Consider the following 18,963-nt stretch of genomic DNA (forward strand, 5'->3'; position numbering starts at 1 on the left):
TATATACTTGCTTATAATGGTGTACTGATTCATTAAATTAGGTTTAATAATATGTTAGATTTGATATATTTTCTCTTTCCTAGCTTTATCATACTTTTGTCGTATATATTGACATTTGTTTTCCTCTTCAATGAGAATAAAATAGTTTTTGTTCATTCATCTTTATCTTAGCTTTTCTATTAGTAATCAGGTCTTCTCTTCTTCTTTCCATTCCTTGAAATTTCAAATTTCCTTTTTTATTATTATTAAAAGCCGTGGAGAAACAGATGGCGGAGGAAACTCTGGCAGCTGAATGAATATAATGAAAAGAACAACAATGAAGCTTGCATGGAGTATTTTTTGAAAGTTTTGAAAGGATAGAGGTTTTAATTAAGAAATATTAGAGGTTTAAACATATTTAGTTCCCTCATCTTGAGCAACTAGTGGCTTCCAAGCTCCTATTGATGTCACATGCGATAATACTTTTTCTATTTTGGAAGATAATGTCTTGGACCATTTTTTCTCTAGCGGACTTATCAACGAAGCGGTCATCTTATCCCCTTTGAATCCACTAGAGTGAAAAGAAGTCGGACTGAGGTTGGTTCATCGCCCTAACCCCATTTCTAATGTCTACATGAATGTTATTTGTGTGATGCTAGAGTGGGTTTCTCCTATGGTTATTTCTTGATGTGCCATTATGCTCTTGTTCTCATTCCTTATACTTTTATTATGAATTTTATAACTTGGAATTGCTTTGGAGCTGATGGTAATGAGTACCATCGGGCTCTTTGTCATTTGAATTTTGTGTTTGACCTTGATATTTTGGTTTTACTTGGGACTCGTTTGCTGGGGTGCTAGGGATGATGTCCTTGGTCGTTTTTTGAAATTCTCTAGGGTTGAAATTGTTGAGACCGATGGTTTTAGTGGCGGTATTTGGATGTTCTGGGATAATAAGAAGGTGCATGTTTCGACAATTCTTAAAATTATCATTTTCTTCATATGCAAGTTACTTATCTAAATGGTACGTCCTCTGGTGTTTATTTTGAGGCTTCGTTTGTGTATGTTCGCCTTTAGTTAGCTCATAAATGCAAGTTTGTGGAGGACATGATTAGTTTGAAGAGCTCCATTCATCTCGTCGGATGAGAAGTAGGGAGGCTCCATGTGTGAGCGATATAATCATTTTACCAATAGGATTAATACTATGGAGTTCATTGATTGATCTTGGGTTCTCTAGTCCTCACTTTACTTTAAGGTGTTCAGTAACTTCTTTCACAAGAAATGAACTGTCTATAGATGTCTCGGTAGAGTCTAGAGTAGCATATCCTCTCGGATCACTAGTGGGATTCTCCGCCTTGAGTCTCTACTTCTAGTTGAGTTGAATGATATTTTGTTTCAAGAGGAGATTTTCTGGTACTAAAATTCTCGTGTTAATTAGCTTAAATTTGGAGAGAGTAAAACCACTTTCTTTCATACCTTTCCTCCTATCCGCAGAAAAAGGAATTAGGTTGATGGTATCCACGATCAGTCTAGAGTTTAGGTCTAGGATCATATGATTTTGAAGCATATGGCTCAACAATTCTTTTAACATTTATACTTGGAAGAGAGCACCTATCGGCCTCGACTTGTTACTACTTGTTATTTTCTGACATGGTCTCCTCTTTTCATTAGTGACATGAGTCATCCTAAAGCCCAAGTCCTAATGGCTTTCAGCTAGTAGAAGCTCTAGGGAAAGTTTGGCTATCATATTGATAATTTTGTTTTATTTGCCCTGAATTCTAGATATTTGAATGATCAATGTAAGGATTTACTTATTCTCTCATCTCTAAAGTGCCCCACCTCGAGAACATCATTCAATTTAGACTTATTAGCTTGTGTAATGTCAGTTACAAGCTTATCACTAAATGCCTTATTAATAGATTGAAGCCTTTCCTTAGTGACTTTATTAGCCCGATGCAGAGCAGTTCTATCCCGGGAAGACAAATATATGATAATGTTATTATTCTTTAGGAGATTATTGATTCTTTGAGGAAGAGAACTAGCATGAATGGTCAGATGATTCTTAAGATCGACCTTGAGAAGGCTTATGATCTTGGAGTTTCTTGCGTGAGACTCGTGTTTGATGGGTTTGAGTGGCCACTGGATTGATCTCATTATGAATTGTGTCTTAGCTCCTACTGTTAAACATCCCATATTACTAAATGAGGAAGCTATATGGCTCCTTAAATATGTGAGGCAATCCTCATCCTTTGAGGTACCTTTTGGGGTGAGTTAGGCTTTTGTTTACATGGTATCAGAGTCATGGTTCAATGTTGGGGCTCCCGTTGATATTAGCATCACGCACCAAATGAATTGGACGTGAGGGGGCGTGTTAAACATCCCACATTGCTAAATGAGGAAGCTATATGGCTCCTTAAATATGTGAGGCAATCTTCACCCTTTGAGGTACCTTTTGGGGGTGAGTTAGGTCTTTGTTTACACCTACTATGCATCTTTTGTGGAATGGCGAAAAGATTTCGAGTTGTCGGCCTTCTAGAGGTCTTAGACAGGGAGATCCATTTTGCATGTATCTTTTTGTTCTTTGTTTGGAGCATCTTGACCATTATTGAAGATTCTCTATGTTCTCAACTTTGGCATCCTATTCGGGCTTCTCGTAATGGCACGTTACTTTCTCAGCTTTGTTTTGTCGATGATATTGTGCTTTTCTTTGAGGCTATTACTGACCAAGTTGATGGTTGTAAAGGCGCCCTTGACAGGTTCTGTGATAGCTTAGGCTAGCGGGTCAGTTGTGCTAAATCTTTTTTTACCTAGCTATGTGCATTGCAAGAGTATTTGCACGAAGCTTGGCTTCCATGAGACCGGCGATTTTAGGCATTACTTAGGAATGCCCTTCATTTAAGAGTGTCGAAAGAAACTTATAGGTATCTCGTTGATCGGGTGAATGACAAGCTTTCCGGTTGCTGATCCAATTGTATTTATTTTTTAAGGGAAATAGGCAATCATAGGGCATCGAAAATACAAAAAAAATTCACATATTTCTTTTAATCAAGATCCGTTAATCGTTATTTCGTATAAAGAGGGATAGAACGGAATACCTTCATTGACGATCTATCTACAGTTGCAAACAAAGTGCTCACAACTCTTAATCTTGGGTTCCACGAACACAAACAAAACAAACAATCAAACCATTAGAATCTCAACCAAAAGGATAGCAATCAATAAAGATTGCCTCTAATAAATCAACACAAGATCAAAGAGAAAAATGAAGAGATAGAATTAATCGGATGGAAGCAAACGGAGCAATTTCTTCCTCTACGGTAGGGGGTCGAAATTCTCTCTCTCCGGTGGATTAGCGTTAGCCGAATTTCATCTATAAGGGGGGTATAAATAGCCTCTTGTATCTAAACTCTAGTTAGATAGAATTAGGTTACTTATTAAGAGTTTTATTCTAAATAATACTCTATTAATATTATCTATAATTATATGTAATTATAAAAGATAATATTAGGTTATTTGATAGAATAATAATTAGAAGCAATTTAATCACATTAAACCTTCTAACTTAATTATCCTATAATTAATTTAACCACAATTATAATCTAATTACAATTGTCTAAAATAAATTAATTTCCACATACTATCCATTCCTCTTTTTGGTTCTAAGCCTTATGCGTGACCCATTAGGTTCTTATTGCTATTAGCCGTATACAACCATTAAATTAATTTCCCAAAATTATATTTAATCTTTGTATAACGGAATGAGTGCGAGGACTGTGAATAGCAGAACTGTAAACATTCCCCCAGAGCTATAAGAAGACAGGTTGATTTCGTCGTTGACCTTTCCGTATTAGTTACAGTATAATTTGATCCTTCATCAACTACATCCTTGAACTGAATCTTATGACTATGGATTATGTCAAGTCATATATAGCGAGACGTTCATTTTACTTGTACAGGCCGAGTTAACTCCAAATGGATAGGTTAAGTGAAATCTCTATTTCAATTCTTAAGCTATCACCTTGCAAGGATTTAGAGTCAAGTCTTCCACAAACGATCCTTAGACATATCTCCCATTTATCAAGAGTGACAAATGCTCAATCCAATGTTAACTATTCTGCAATTACTTCCTATGATACCCAACGCCTGCTCGCACACACTCCAGAGTCATCTCTGTGATGGATCGTGTTTGAACAGAGTCAAAGTATCACATTCCATAATCCAGAATCACTAATTAACATTCCTTTGAGTCTGAGGATTACTTATACCTATTAATACCAATGTGATGAACAGGTGACACATGATAAATCCATCCATCCTGTTATCTCAAGTCGGGTCCCCAATCCTAATGAACTTCTTCACTGGATCCATGTAAGATATCCACATATCTGAGGCTTGTGAGATCAGCTCTCTGTCTCGACAGAAAACATTGTTACATGCAAGTCTCTACAGTATTATGTCAATCCATATTCAAAACATATTACTTGACTTGGGGTGGTTTTAAGTTTATTAGTTTATTATAATGTTTTGTCTCACTTCATGCTTGTATGAACACTTTATAATCACTTTAAATAAACTCAGGGATTTCCTTTTATTAGACTTATTTAGTTCTTAAAAGTAATTGCCTTTATATAGTTGAAAACCATATCTTATTAAAACAAATGATATAAAAGAACAATTCATTTACAGCTGGTTTATATCCTAGAACAATTGACTATAGGATACTAAACCCCAATAATTTTTCGGGGTGGATTACTTTGGTTAAAGCAACCACTACATCTATCCCGAGTCTATGCAAACAATTGTGCTCTCTAGCAGTATTTGCCGGAAGTTGGACACATGTAACCGCAATTTCCTCTAGGGCGACTCTGAAGGATCTTGTAAAGTGCATTTGATCTGTTGGGATGTTGTTTCTAAACCTAAGAAGGATGGTGGCCTTAGTATTTGTATTACTTGAGATTCTAACCTTGGTATAATCGTAAAGTTGTTGTGGAAAATGTTGACTTTGAGAGGGTCTCTTTGGGTCAATGTCTTAAAAGGAAGTACGACAATAATCGTGTTGATATGGCATTATTTGAGGCTAAGGGTGTTTAATCACACACTTAGAAAAGTATTGTGAAGGGGGTTGTTGTTGTTAAGTTGGGAATTGGTAGAATTATTAATAATTAGATTTCTACTCAGTTTTGGTAGAATAACTGGTGCAGGAATGGCCTCTCTTGGATCGTGTTTTTGTAAATATTCCTCCTCCCATTCAGGGTGTTAGTGTTGCATTGATGTAGAGGGGGTAACGAGGGCTAGAACTGGGATGTTATTTCAGAGTTCTTACTTTATTCTAAGATCCTTAAGCTGACATACCTATGTTATTCTTCCAGAGTGTATCAAGGAGGATAACTAGTATGGAATGGAAGCTCGTCGAGTAATTTTTCTATCGTTTCGGCATATATGATATTGCGTAACTCAAGGGGTCTGCTAAAGTTGGGGCCTATTTCTATTGATTGGCAAAGCTCTAGACAATCTTGGTCCTTAAGCGTTGTCAGGTCTTCCTTTGGCTAGTAATGGACGACAATTTACTTTGTAACTTAAATCAGAAACGTCAGCACCTGATAAAGGATGCTAGCTATTGAAATTATGGGATTGAAGAGTCCATTTTGCATGTTCTTCAGGATTTCTTTTTGGTGAAAGATATTTAGGACTGATATGTTCCTATTGCTTATCCCAGAACTTTTTGCTCAGTTTCGCTTCATGATTGGTTGATGGGTAACATGGCGGAAGCTAGCTTTTTCCACAACATTGCTTGGTCTAGGTTCTTTGCCATTGTTGTTTAGTGAATGTGGAAATGGTGTTGCATGCGAGTCTTCCAAAGTCAGTGGGGTGTCGAGAAAATTTTATTTTATTGTTTCCAAGGCTCGTGAGCTTCGTAGTTTTTCTGAGCAGAACAACTTGAATTTCACCTTGTCTATCGCTATAAAATGGATTAGTTGAAATCCTCCGGATGAGGACTGGGTCAAAGTGAATACGGATGACACCTTGAAGGGTAATCCAAATTATGCAGCTATTAGAGGTTTACATCGTGATACATCCAATTGTTAGCTTGAGGGTTTTTACTTGAATATTGGAATCTGTATTGCTTTTCCGGTAGAGCTTCGCCTCTTTTTTGGTTTAACTCTTGCTTGGAGGACAATGAATATTAGTGGCTGGTGGTGGAGCTTGAATCCATGATCGTTCTGAGTCTTATGAAAAGACGAGCTGATGGGAATCACCTATTTGTTCGACTCATTAGATGGTGCGTTTAGTTGAGGAATCAAAACTGGGAGATTGTGTTTCGTCACTCTTATATAAAGGGCAACGGGTTAATACACATATTTGCCCCTGTGTTTTCGCGGAAAAACAGATTTACCCTTAAATCAAATAAACCCACAAAATTATCCCTGAATTTTCCATAAACCTGCAATTATACCCTAATCTGACGGAGCTGCTAAACGGCGATGACATCAAACCTTCTTGTCTCCAAAAAAATTGGATGACGACAATCAAAATTCATTTGGTTTCTTATTGTTTTCTATTGCTATTGCTTTTGGATTAATTAGGAGGTTTAGACGCCATTTTATTAGGTTGATTGAGCTTTTATGAAAATGAATTTTGACCAATCTGTTCTTCTAACTTGCTTTTAATCGAAATTGAATGTGCATATTTTTTTCTGTTTGTGATTGGTTGTTCTTTTCTGAAGTTTTTCTGGAGATAAGAAGGTTTGATGTCATCGCCGTTTAGCAGTTCCGTCAGATTAGGGTATAATTGCAGGTTTATTTTTGTGGGTTTATTTGATTTAAGGGCAAATCTGTTTTTCCGAGAAAAACACAAGGGTAAATATATGTATTAATCCAAAGGGTAACTATGCTACTAATTGGAGGGTGAACTTCATAGGAACTCTCTCGTTGAGTCATCACGAGTGTGATGTGATTCATGTCATTGAGATATTAATTGTTGGTTGGTGAAGAATTGGTTGTACAAGTTTTATAGTATATTATTGAGCATGCATTTCCTACCGGCCGATTAAGTTTGCTAACTACCAACCAACTTCTCTATTTACTCATATACATAACACTACAACTGTCATATTATCCTCATTCCACAAATTCAACCATATCATATTTCTTTTTCTTTTTTTTGAAAGCTTAGCATATTATTATCATATTTCTAATTATTTATTTTTATCAATTAACCCCACTGATATATATAAAATATGTTTTTTTTAAATGATATATATATAAAATATGTGTCTACCCTAATATTTATAAAATTATATAGCATTTTGATCTCTATTTATAAATTTTAAAATATCTTGATACCACTAATTTTTTGTTTTAAAAAACTATATCGATAAAACAATTATATCTTAATTAAAATCTCGGGAGATTAAAGAGTTGTTTGATTTATTTATTTCTGTTTGCTTGTTGCTAATAAATATAGAAAATTAATTATTTTTAGTTAGTCGATTTGACTAACTGTTTTGACTAGCTGATTGTATAAATTTATTTAGTAAAACTTAGCTGATTGCTAATAGCTGTTTGTGTAAAATAACAAATAAAGATATGATAAAATATTTATTTGGAATTGAAGGATAGTAATTAGGGGTAAAAATGATATTTAAACCCGATAGAGTAATAAGCTAATTGAAAAGGTTTTTAAAACTACCTTTTTCAAAATTAACTTTTTGAACCTATTTCAAATTTTTTTCCCACCAAATATCACTATTAAATATTTAACTAATTAAAACACTTAAAATCGATCAAACCTCTAATTTTATTTCAAAAAAAATTATTTACACAACCTGATCTTTAATTGATTTTTGTGAAACAACTGTTTTGAAATTTTAGAAATGTATTAACTAATGACTTAATGGATGCTTTTTTTTTTTTTTGAGGGAAAAAAGGAGAGCAATAGCATAGCCTCAAAAGAAGAGCAGCAAAATCACAACTACATGGCAATGGCAACCATACCATACCCCACCACGTGAAACCCACTAAATGTGGCAATTCCTAAAGCCAAAGTAAGTAGCCATAATTTTAAAAGAAAATAATTCATTTTGAGCTACATATTATTTTTATTTTTGTAATTTGATACTTTGATTTCTTGCTAGATTTAATAAGCTCCTAATTACCAAAATGGGTATAAATTTATTCGCAACACGTAAATTCATTTAGTATATATATTATATATCCTTGACATGGTTTCTATTTGAAGAGAAATAGAAGTTTTATTTTTATTTTTTATTTTTTGGTTGATAAAAGTTTAGGTAAGAGTAGTTCTATCCAGTTCTAAGATCAGGATAAACCACAGACCTCGATAGGAGTTTACAGTGAAATTTATAGATTACTTATAGAAGTTTTATTTTGTGTGACCATTTAAAATGTACAAAAATTCTATTTTAAAGTGTAAGAAATATTATATTAAATAAAAAAAATCTTTACTCATTTCTAATTACCTGTTTAGTTGATTTGTCATTATTTACCTTTTATTGTTAGTTCTACCGATGTTATTGATATATATTTGGATATTAGTTAATTTTTCTGTTGAAAATTTTCAATTTTTTTTACCGATGAATTTGTGAAACCTTTTCTGATAGATTTTTGGGCAACGACCGACGTCTTTAATTTGGATGACTTGATTTCGAATAAAAGTTGAATATCCAAAACCAAACATCTTTAATCTGAATAGGAATGTTTCTCGTCCGGATGTGAAGGACCTGAAAAATAATAGAGTAAGTATTCGATTATAAGAATAATATAATGTATTTGTCTCAATATATAAAGTCTACTTTAGTAGGATAGTTGTTGTTATCAGTAGTTTAAAAAATCAAACCATATAAACACTTGGAAATAATATTTATAGCTAATTTTCAGTAAATAAAAGTTTAGTGTATGTAATTATAATTAATAAAACTGGAAAGATTAAGGGTTTAATATGTAAAAGTTGAAATTTAGGACCCAAAATGCTTCACTTCTATTTAAAAGATACATCTTGGATTCATAAAAAAAAACAAAAAGATACATCTTGGAAAGAACAATACGATGTCGTTTTATTTCTCCAAAAATAAACAATAGAAAATCCCTTGAAGAGAAAGTTTGTCTCTTAGTTCTTTTCTGAAAAAAGAATGGCAAAAAGCATCCTGAGTCCCCTGATCTTTCATTCTTTGGTGCATTAAGCCTTTGATCTTTTATTTAGACACATTGAACCCCTGATCTTTCATCATTTGGTGCATTAAGCCCTCGATCTTTCATTTAGACACATTGAGCCCTTGATCTTTCATATATGGGTGTATTAGGTCCTTTCATAAATCAATTAATATATAGGTTTATTAAGGGCATGTTTGGTGTGACAACAAATGATGTTCTAAAAATAACAAATTCTAAAATAAAAAATATATTATACAAATTAATAAAAATAATTTAAATAAAAAATAAAAAGTTTATTGAACACAATAAAACCTTGTTTTTCGATAATTATGTTCTAAAAATAAAAATAATGTTAAAATTGAAGCACATTTTGTGGAAATAAGAAGGGTAATTTTATCAATAACAAGTAACTACAAACAACTGTTCATGAAAAGAGCTTTTCGTGAAAAGCTCCAAACTGTTGCAGTGTCCAGAGAAAATGCGAAACGTTGCAGTTATATAAACCTAACCAAACATGCCCTTAATAAACCTATATATTAATTGATTTACGGAAGGGCTTAATACACCCATATATGAAAGATCAAGGTCTCAATGTGTCTAAATGAAAGATCGATGGCTTAATGCACCAAATGGTGAAAGATCAGGGGCTCAATATGTCTAAATAAAAGATCAAAAGCTTAATGCACCAAAGAATGAAAGATCAGGGGCCTCAGGATGCTTTTTGCCAAAAAGAATTAAAGCATTTTTTAGCATTTATAGTAATTAAATTAAGCCCGCCTTTAATTATCGAAAAATACTTGTCACCTTCAACTCACAGTAAAACTTCCTTTTATTCTCTCTCTATCTCACTCTCCCTCTCTGTTTTCGAGCTCTGCATAAGCAGCAGTGGCCATGTTTGCGTGCTTCGCGCTCCACCGTAGCTTATGCAGAGCGCCTCTCCCAATTGGGTACTACCTGTACCTCTTTCTGCTACTCTCTTCGCCCTTCACAGTTCATTCACAGGTACTACTATTTTCTTTCTCTCTTGATTTACCTATCCATGATCCCTACAATTCGTTTTGTTTTTGGACATTGAACTCAATTTGGAAAGGAATCGCAGGTTTTGAGCTCATGTACGGCCGCCACAAATTGTGGCCCGGGACTTTTCTGTGGGAATTGCCCTGCCTCCGGTAAGGATCAACCCTTCTGCACCAGAGGCCAAGCTATAATACCTACTTCCATTGTGAGTTCCTTTCTCTTAGTTTTTGTTTTCTCTTGTTTCTTATTAGTCGGTACCTGTTCTTTTGAGCTAAAACTGTGTAGAAATGGTGTGTTCTGGTTTCAGATCGATGGGTTGCCGTTTAACAAATATACATGGTTAGTTACTCATAACGCATTCAGCATCGTCGATGCACCGTCGCTTCCTGGTGTCCAAAGACTGACATTTTATAATCAAGAGGATTCTGTGACTAATCAGTTGACGGTAATCTGATTTTATTTTTATTATTTAGCCCTTGACCTATAAAAGAATGTTTGCTTTTGCAACTGACTTATTATTTTATAACATTGATCCTGACCCCATAGAAATTTTTTGTGCTTGCCCCTTGACTGTTTTTTCTGTGGCATTGGCACATGACGCGTAGTAATTAATCAGATTTGGTCCATTTTAGACGAAAATTAACATGTATTTATGGAGATCTGTTAAATGTTTGTGTTTGATTATTGCTAATTGCAACATAAATGTTATAATTTTCCCCAATGTGCTCAGTTATCTCCATTTTCATATAATATTTCACACCAAGACCAATTGTTTCTCGGCTTCTACAATCATCTCTTGCTCGATTTAATGCGTCTCCTTATATACGTGCTAATTTCAGTCTAAATTAGACCAAATGTGATTGATTGCAACCATTTTTTGATAGGTCATGCCTGTTTTTTTAATACTTTAAGCCTACTTGTATTTGGTTTTCTGATTTTATTTTTATTTTTATTAGAGTATGATCTTAATTCTGCATTCTGTTTGATTTCATGGTTGTTTGACAGAATGGTGTAAGGGGACTGATGCTGGATATGTATGATTTTGAGGGAGATATCTGGCTCTGCCATTCTTTTCGAGGACAATGTTTCAACTTCACCGCCTTTGTAAAGTTTCCTGATTCTTCCCAATTCTACTATTTCATCAAATCCAGATGGGTTTTTAAGTTCCATGAATTGTCTTATAATGCATTCCTTTGAATTGTTCTCAGCAACCTGCAATTAACACTTTGAGAGAAGTGGAAGCGTTTTTAACTGCAAATCCAACTGAGATTGTGACGATTATAATTGAGGATTATGTGCATACTCCAAAAGGGTTAATCAATCTATTTGCTAGGGCTGGTTTGGATAAGTATTGGTTTCCTGTCTCCAAGATGCCTAAAAAGGGTGAAGATTGGCCCACTGTGACTGATATGGTGCAACAGAATCACAGGCTTCTGGTCTTCACTTCTATTGCTTCAAAGGAAGCAGAGGAAGGCATTGCTTATCAATGGAAGTATATGTTGGAAAATGAGGGTAAGGATCATATTCTTATCTGTTAATTGTTTTTAACTTTACGTTTACACTCTTTATCGGTAATTACCACCATGTTTTGCGTTTTCAGCTGGAGATCCTGGGGTAAAACCAGGCTCATGCCCAAATAGAAAAGAGTCTAAACCACTGAATTCCAAAAGTGCATCTCTTTTCCTAGAGAATTACTTCCCAACTTATCCAGTTGAGAGTGAAGCTTGCAAAGAGCATTCAACTCCACTTTCTCAGATGGTGGGTACCTGTTACAAAGCAGCAGGAAATGTGATGCCCAATTTTTTGGCAGTCAACTTTTACATGGTATTGATTCTTAGCATGGTTAAGGAGCACTTAGGTCTTTCATAATTAATCAATCTAATTGTGATGAAATTGATTCAGAGAAGTGATGGCGGAGGCGTGTTTGATGCTTTGGATAGAATGAATGGACAGTCCTTGTGTGGTTGTAGCACTGTGACTGCTTGCCAGGTTTGTTTCGACTTCAAAATTTGAGTTTAACATTTTGTGAATAACGAATGATGTCTATTCTTTTAGTATATGTATCATGGTAATGTGTGTTATCTTTGATTTGGTTTTGCATACTCTCAAATGTACTGCTTTGGTTGTTCATCTGAATCTGAAAATTACTGCATTTTGATTGAATCTTTGGACCTAGTGTGGCCCGTATCCACCTTTAAATAAAGAAGCGATCTATGCACGTGAGAAATGCATGTGTGAAGAAAAAAATGATAAAGGAGTTCCTAGTATATTCATAAATTTCCAGGGATTAGGACGATTTTGAAAACTTCCTAGGCACATTTTTGAAGGAGAATAGTTTGAGTTCAATCTTTATATGAAAAAAGAAGTGATGGATAATTTAGTTTTTTCAAATACATTTTTGTCACAGGATACGGATACCATTTCTTGAATTCTTCTAATGTATGACAACGTTTAAGTGTGAATAATTTACTATTACTTGTGCAGATTGGAGTGCCTTTTGGATCTTGCAAGGATATTGCAGTACCTAGTACAAGTCCTGTAACGACTGCTACAGGAAGCTTTTCTGGATCTGTTCAGTTTTCAAGATCTGCAGCAACAGTCAATTCTCCAAGTTCCTTGGTTTTCTACTTGATTTCTCTTCTAATGGTAGCATCTATATTTTATATGCAATGAATGATTTTCCAGGTAGATGTTTAGTAGCTACTTGTTCAGTTAGACGGTTAGTGAGCTGCATTTTGGTAGAGGCTTAGTGTCAGTTTGTATCTCCAGTTGGAACTGGTAACACACGTTGCTAAAGGTAAAAATATACTTGCCAGAGGTCTAAAGTTATATTGTGAACAAAGAACTCTTAGGATTCTTATATGGAGGCAAAGCGAAGGAATCTGTAAAGTAATCTGCAGTTGATAATGGCCAACGGAAACCAAGAATACGTCGGGAAGTGATTCAGGTATGAGTGCTTATTGATTTTTTTTTGCAATAATAATCATAGTTTCTATTTCTGTTTAGTAGTGATACAAAAAGCAAACTATATGGAATAGACCTAGCAAAATAACCTTGGAGTACACCAAAGAAAATAGAGAGGTCTCATAATAATGTGCAATTGAAAATGATAATGAAGACTGCTTATGATAATTGAGGTTATAGATATTTAGTTTTCGGGTAAAATGCACTCATGGTCCTCAACTTTGCCTTTACTTCTTTATGGTCCCCGAACTGTAACATTTGCTAAGATAAAGTACTTTAATAAACGGCCTCAAAAGTGACAGTTGATAACATCAAAATGGATAAGTCTAAGAATCAAAATGGAACCATGTTTTCGATTTTCCAAAATTACCATTTTTGGAGCTTTCTCTCTAAAGAACCACTTTCTCTTTCCTAACCAAACAATAACTAAATAACCTCCAAACCAAAAGTTCAAGGACTAAAGTTGCTTAGAGTATTGATTTCATAAGGTTTACAATGGAGAGTTACTTGCCATTGGACTGGTCAAAGGTTAAGAGCATCTCCAAAAGACTCATAGTGAACTCTCTATAAATAATATAAATAATTAACTCTTAGTGATTTAAGAGTGACTAAGATATATCATCCTCTTTATATTCACTCCTTATTTATTATTTTATTATTAAAGTTATTATTTATTGTTATATTACCAATTGTGTGAGGAGAGAGACTTATTCATAATAAATTATTAATAAAATATGAAGTTAGGAGGCATTAAGAGGTGGAGAGAGACTCTCTATTAATAGAGAGTATGAGGAGGCTCTTAGTGATTTGAGGAGCCACTAAGAGGCTGTTAGAGCTGATTTTTTATTCTCCCTCCTCAAATTTTAACTTAAGAACCAATTTAAGAGGCTGTTGGAGATGCTCTAAGGACTTTTATGTTAGCAAAGCTTAGTGACTCTTATGTTAGTAAAGCACAAAGTTCAAGGACTTTTATGTCCGGTTTTGAAGGCATTGGGTGTAACTAAGTTCAGGCTTTATAACTATGGAAGAACATAATTATTAGCACTACACTACAAAAATGAAAAACTTGAAAATCACGCAGCAGCTTATTCAAGACTGTTTTCATGTTTCTCCTCTTCTTTTGACAATTTTCCCTCTTTATGTTTCCCAGGTTTTCTGTGGTCTTATGCAACGCAATGGAAAAAAAAAACTGAATTATTTATGTATTGAAGTGCTTCAACTTTCAATTTTAGGTTCCTCCTTATTTTGGCTCTCAATATTTTTTAACTTAATGTATGAGTGTTTTTAATCATATAGAGAATATTGGAATATAATTTACTTGAAAACTTGCTCATTATAACAAAAGTTATTATTAGGGTTTAATTATCAGTTTAAACTTTTGGTTCAATAGACAATGACGCTGTTTGGTAAAGAGTTTTTTCGAGTAAAATTGGAGGTTTGAACCACTTTGTAGGTTTTGACAAGTCAAACCTCTAATAGTGGTGTTTGGTGAAGAGATGTTTGAAAGAGCTTATTGATCCAAAAAATAATTTAAAAAAAAGCTCATTTTAGGAGCTTTTTCAATTAGCTTATTGCTCAATTTCTTTTTATGGACATTTTTACCTCTAATTAATATTCTTTAATTCCAAATAAATTCTTTACTATGTCTTTATTTGTCATTTTACACAAATTAATAATCAGTTAAGTTTTACCAAACAAGTTCACACAATCTGCTAGTCCAATCCGCTAACCAAAAAGGTAATCAGTTAACGGCTAATGCAATCAACTAACAGCTAATTGCCAAACAAGATCAATGTCTGAATCTTGTCAATTCCAATTTAACAATTAGGGTTCATTGACATTTCAGACCATTTGTTCCATCCATTAAGGTTAATCATGTTTAAGAAATCAAATTGATTTTCTATGTTCATTTGGGAGCAAATTGATCACTAAACCAATTTTCAATTATTTATTTATTTATATTCTAAAAAGGCTGAATTCACCCTTTTATCTGATAGAGGAGAAATGAGAAAGAGAAGGGAATTTACCATTTTATTCCTATTCATCATGTTGTTTATTTAAGAGATGAAGGGCATAGGTGGATCTCTTCAGTAAAGTAATGTTGATGAATTTGAAATGATAAAAGAATTTTCCTTTGTTTTCATGATGTCCAAATTTTGGACTCCAAAATCAAATATTTCCACTATACAGACAACCAAATGTCAAATTGTTTGCACTTTCAGTGACATTAGAAGACCATAACATAAGATAACTAGCTAATTATTCAGATCTTTCAAACACAAAGCTGAAACAATATGTACAGATATATCATAATTACAAATACAAGAAACCATAATCAAGCCACAGGCAACATAGCTGCAGTTCCAATATTTATTTGAATTCCAGCATGCTTTATTTGAAGTGCTGGACTTATTGTAAGCAACCCAATGAAACAATCCACAGATACTCTTGTTCCCCATGCATTAATCGATCCCAGTTTCCGGCATTTATTTACAAGATTAAGTAGTCCGATCTCTGTCACGTGGCGGCAGCTCCATAGTCCGATACTCTGACAAACAAATCAAGAGATACCATTACTTGAGAAAATTCATGCTCATTCTTCAATATTGACACATAACTCACCTTTAAATTTGGACAACTATCTGCAATAGCAAACAACGACTCGTCGGTGATAAATGTACCACCGACATTCAGGTGTTGCAAGGAATTGGCTCTTGATATCTGTTAAAAAATTAAAATGATCCTCAAGCAAACTGGTTTACAAACAATCATGAAACGATGTGTTTCGAACCGATTAATTGGATACTAACCAAGTGAACGACACCTTTGTCGGTAATCCCGGTCATGCCCCATAAGGAGATAGATGTTAGATTGGGAATGCACTTAGCCAAAGATATCTCATACAGTCCATTGTCTGTTATCTGGCAACCCCAACAACTCCTTGAGCTAAAAATGCAACACATAAAATCAGAAACAAATTGTGCTATTAGAATGCATTGCACAAGATGCAAAATCACTGTGCACATACGGACGTCCCTAGATCACCGGAAAACTCTATTGGACCTGTGTACGGAGCTTTAATCTTTTATAGTAAATGCAGTCAGAAAATTTCAAGTAAACACCATAGACATTCGAGCACCCGGTCACTGAATCTTAAATCCGTCTGCATTTTTATGCAGAGACAATAGAGTCCAGATTCTTGGAATTAAGAGCAGTAAACAGGGAATGTGTAACTATAGAAAAAGCTAAAATTAGAAATCAATCTAACAATAAAAGGGTAAGTTAATGATCCCATATATTCTGGACATCAGTTTCATCAGTTCCATCTATACTTTAACCTATGTTGCACGGAAACTGACAATGAAATAGAAATAGATACGGAAAACGTTATTTCTAGAACATAGCCTTCTTAAGGAAACTGCTAATACAGGCCTCAGATTTGTCTAACTCCATTATTTTGATTTTCTGTTTACTGTTAATATGTTTTTTCTGTGTTCGTTTTAATTTTTAGTTAATCACATCCTACAAAATTGACACGAAATGCACAAATATTACTAAAGATTAGTGTTCCTATAACATAGCTTGAACCTAAAATTAGAATTAACACCAACGAACACTGCTTTTTATTAGCGTTTCTGCATTTCGTGTAACATAAATTGAACCTAAATTAAGCTACAAATTATTAAAGAAATAGGCATAAAAGCTTCTTCTAAACTCGTTGCTAAACACCAGCTATATCATCAACTCTTGAAAATTGAAGTAGAAATACATATCTAAGCAAACAACGAATTCTGAAAATTCAAGAACATCAAGAACAAAACATACATGTCAAGTTCTTTAAGACTGTAAGCATAGCGTACAAGACGAGCAGTGGAATGATCATCCATCTTCAACCCTGCAAAGCTCAAACTCCGTCTCCTCGCCAGAGACTGTATCACCCCCTCTTTCCATCTCCGGCAAACACTACTTGCCCTAAACACACAAAAACAAACACAATTTAAGATTACCCATCACTAAAACTTCTGAATTTCACAATTAATCACTATCATCATCATCAACAAAGAATTAAGAAGAAATTGATGATACTTAACTGGGCTAAATCAGTAAATGAATAAATCAAAAGAAATATGTGAGCCAATAAATCAATTGGCAACCGATCAATCTCTGCTCCTTCCTCCATGTTTGAATCAATTTAGAAGAAACAGAAAAAAAAAAAAAGAATCAGAATCTTTTAGGATGAAATGGGTCCCTTTTTTAAAGGGTATGGTATAGAATGCTCTCGTAAGGAAGAAAAGGTATTTTACGTGATTAGTAAGGTAATTAGTTGTCAAATTACGTGATTACTAGTTTATGTTACATCATTACTTCTCTATTTGACATTTTCGTTTGTGAAAAATACTTGTATTTTTCTAAATAAACACAAGTTGTTACATAAATACAGTGCAGAATTCCATTTCAAATTTGGTTTCTCAAACAAAAAAAACAAAAAAACAAAACAACAACAACTATTTTCTGTGAGAGGAATTAACTTTATTAATTTTAACATTACGGTCATTGAACTTCAATTGTTAACGATATAATCATTGAATTTTACACTTTTTAACACTAGAGACTATACAACGCCTCAAAACGACCATTGACAGCCTCAAATAAAAAGTTCGAAGAGTTAATTGTATTCTAATTAACTTTAATTCTTGAAAATTTTCGTTTTGAAGTTATTTAGATGTTTGGTTAGGAGAGATATTGAATTTTTAGAGAGAGAAAGTTCTAAAAAATGCGATTTTGAAAAATAAAAAATATGGTTTCATGGTAAATGTGGTTCTAAATAACTTTAATTCTTAAATATTTTCGTTTTGAGGTATGAGGAGGTAGTTAAAGTTGAGTGATTATCGATGTTAAAAAGTATAAAGTTAAGTGGTTATACCGAATATAAGTTCAATGTTCAATGGCCATAATATTAAATTGATAAAATTCAGTGGCATGAGTGTAATTTATCCAATAAAATAATTAAAGTAACTGAGTTGGAGATTCCATATGTGATTATTAGAATTAATTTTTTAAAATTAAGAGAAAATTACAAAACTAGATCAAATGGGAAGCTCATTTACATATTTAACTCATTTACTCAATCTACTACATATCTAGACTGTTTTGTATAACTTTCCCATAATACCCCCAATTTTTCATCTTCCTCTTCCTCTTCCTTACGGTTTCCTCTTCACCCAAAATGGCTCATCCTCCTTCCATAGAGATCTAACCTGCAAAATCCGTTGTTGTTTGACGGCGTTCTCTAGCAACTCCTACTCCGGTGAGAGAAAAGGGAAGCGAACGGCGGTAGAGGAAAAACGAGAGGGCGATTTTAGGGCGAACGACGGTGAGAGAACGTGAACGACGGTAGAAGAAGGTGAACAATGAGAGCAAAGAAGAGGAAGAATGCGAACAGACGGTAGAAGAAGGTGAACAGTGAAAGAAAAGATGAGAAAGAAGGCGAACAACAGAGGAGAAAAGGGAAGAAAGAGGGCGATTTTAGAGCAAACGACAACTTCATTCCATGAGGCGGAAGATTGGAAAACGCAGAGAAAATGTCTAATTCTATCAATCTCACTAAATTATTGTTGGTGTATTCATCTATGTTCTGATTTTTTTGTTAAATAATGTTAGAATCCATTGTTGTTTGCCATTTTTTGTTATATAACACTTAGCGAATTTTGTTAAAAACACGTCCAGACTTCGCATATGCTAACTAAAATCATCAACTAAACCAAACATTCGCTTCGCAGGCTTCGCATATGCTAACTAAAATCATCAACTAAACCAAACATTAGCTTCGCAGACT

At 34.0% G+C, this 18,963-nt stretch overlaps 2 protein-coding genes across 2 annotated transcripts; one reads left to right on the forward strand and one right to left on the reverse strand.

Moving 5' to 3' along the window:
• Positions 1-7,907: 7,907 nt before the first annotated feature.
• Positions 7,908-14,418, forward strand: LOC136230373 (PI-PLC X domain-containing protein At5g67130). Its single transcript, XM_066019429.1, has 10 exons — positions 7,908-8,020; positions 10,030-10,148; positions 10,246-10,368; positions 10,471-10,608; positions 11,169-11,267; positions 11,372-11,675; positions 11,764-11,987; positions 12,066-12,152; positions 12,648-13,110; positions 14,278-14,418. The coding sequence occupies exons 2-9, from the start codon at positions 10,038-10,040 to the stop codon at positions 12,834-12,836; spliced, it is 1,275 nt and encodes a 424-aa protein (XP_065875501.1). The 5' UTR covers positions 7,908-8,020; positions 10,030-10,037; the 3' UTR covers positions 12,837-13,110; positions 14,278-14,418.
• Positions 14,419-15,349: 931 nt separating this feature from the next.
• Positions 15,350-17,435, reverse strand: LOC136230022 (F-box protein At5g67140). The gene is made up of 5 exons (XM_066018948.1): positions 17,219-17,435; positions 16,953-17,099; positions 15,938-16,073; positions 15,750-15,848; positions 15,350-15,675 (listed from the first exon to the last, which is right to left on the reverse strand). Exons 1-5 carry the CDS (start codon positions 17,305-17,307, stop codon positions 15,463-15,465), a joined length of 684 nt encoding a protein of 227 aa, XP_065875020.1. The 5' UTR covers positions 17,308-17,435; the 3' UTR covers positions 15,350-15,462.
• Positions 17,436-18,963: the final 1,528 nt, after the last annotated feature.

The sequence above is a fragment of the Euphorbia lathyris genome, chromosome 5 (genome assembly GCF_963576675.1).
Source record: "Euphorbia lathyris chromosome 5, ddEupLath1.1, whole genome shotgun sequence".
NCBI lineage: Eukaryota > Viridiplantae > Streptophyta > Magnoliopsida > Malpighiales > Euphorbiaceae > Euphorbia > Euphorbia lathyris.

What these genes read in the sequence shown, in the direction of transcription:
- LOC136230022 (XM_066018948.1), bottom strand. Translation starts at nt 17,307, where the DNA reads ATGGAGGAAGGAGCAGAGATTGATCGGTTGCCAATTGATTTATTGGCT. An exon ending in ACAAAGGTGTCGTTCACTTG is followed by an intron (nt 15,849 to 15,937) that starts GTTAGTATCCAA and finishes ATTTTTTAACAG; the next exon opens with ATATCAAGAGCCAATTCCTT. An exon ending in ATAGTTGTCCAAATTTAAAG is followed by an intron (nt 15,676 to 15,749) that starts GTGAGTTATGTG and finishes TTTGTTTGTCAG; the next exon opens with AGTATCGGACTATGGAGCTG.
- LOC136230373 (XM_066019429.1), top strand. Translation starts at nt 10,038, where the DNA reads ATGTTTGCGTGCTTCGCGCTCCACCGTAGCTTATGCAGAGCGCCTCTC. An exon ending in CCTTCACAGTTCATTCACAG is followed by an intron (nt 10,149 to 10,245) that starts GTACTACTATTT and finishes AAGGAATCGCAG; the next exon opens with GTTTTGAGCTCATGTACGGC. An exon ending in CTATAATACCTACTTCCATT is followed by an intron (nt 10,369 to 10,470) that starts GTGAGTTCCTTT and finishes TTCTGGTTTCAG; the next exon opens with ATCGATGGGTTGCCGTTTAA.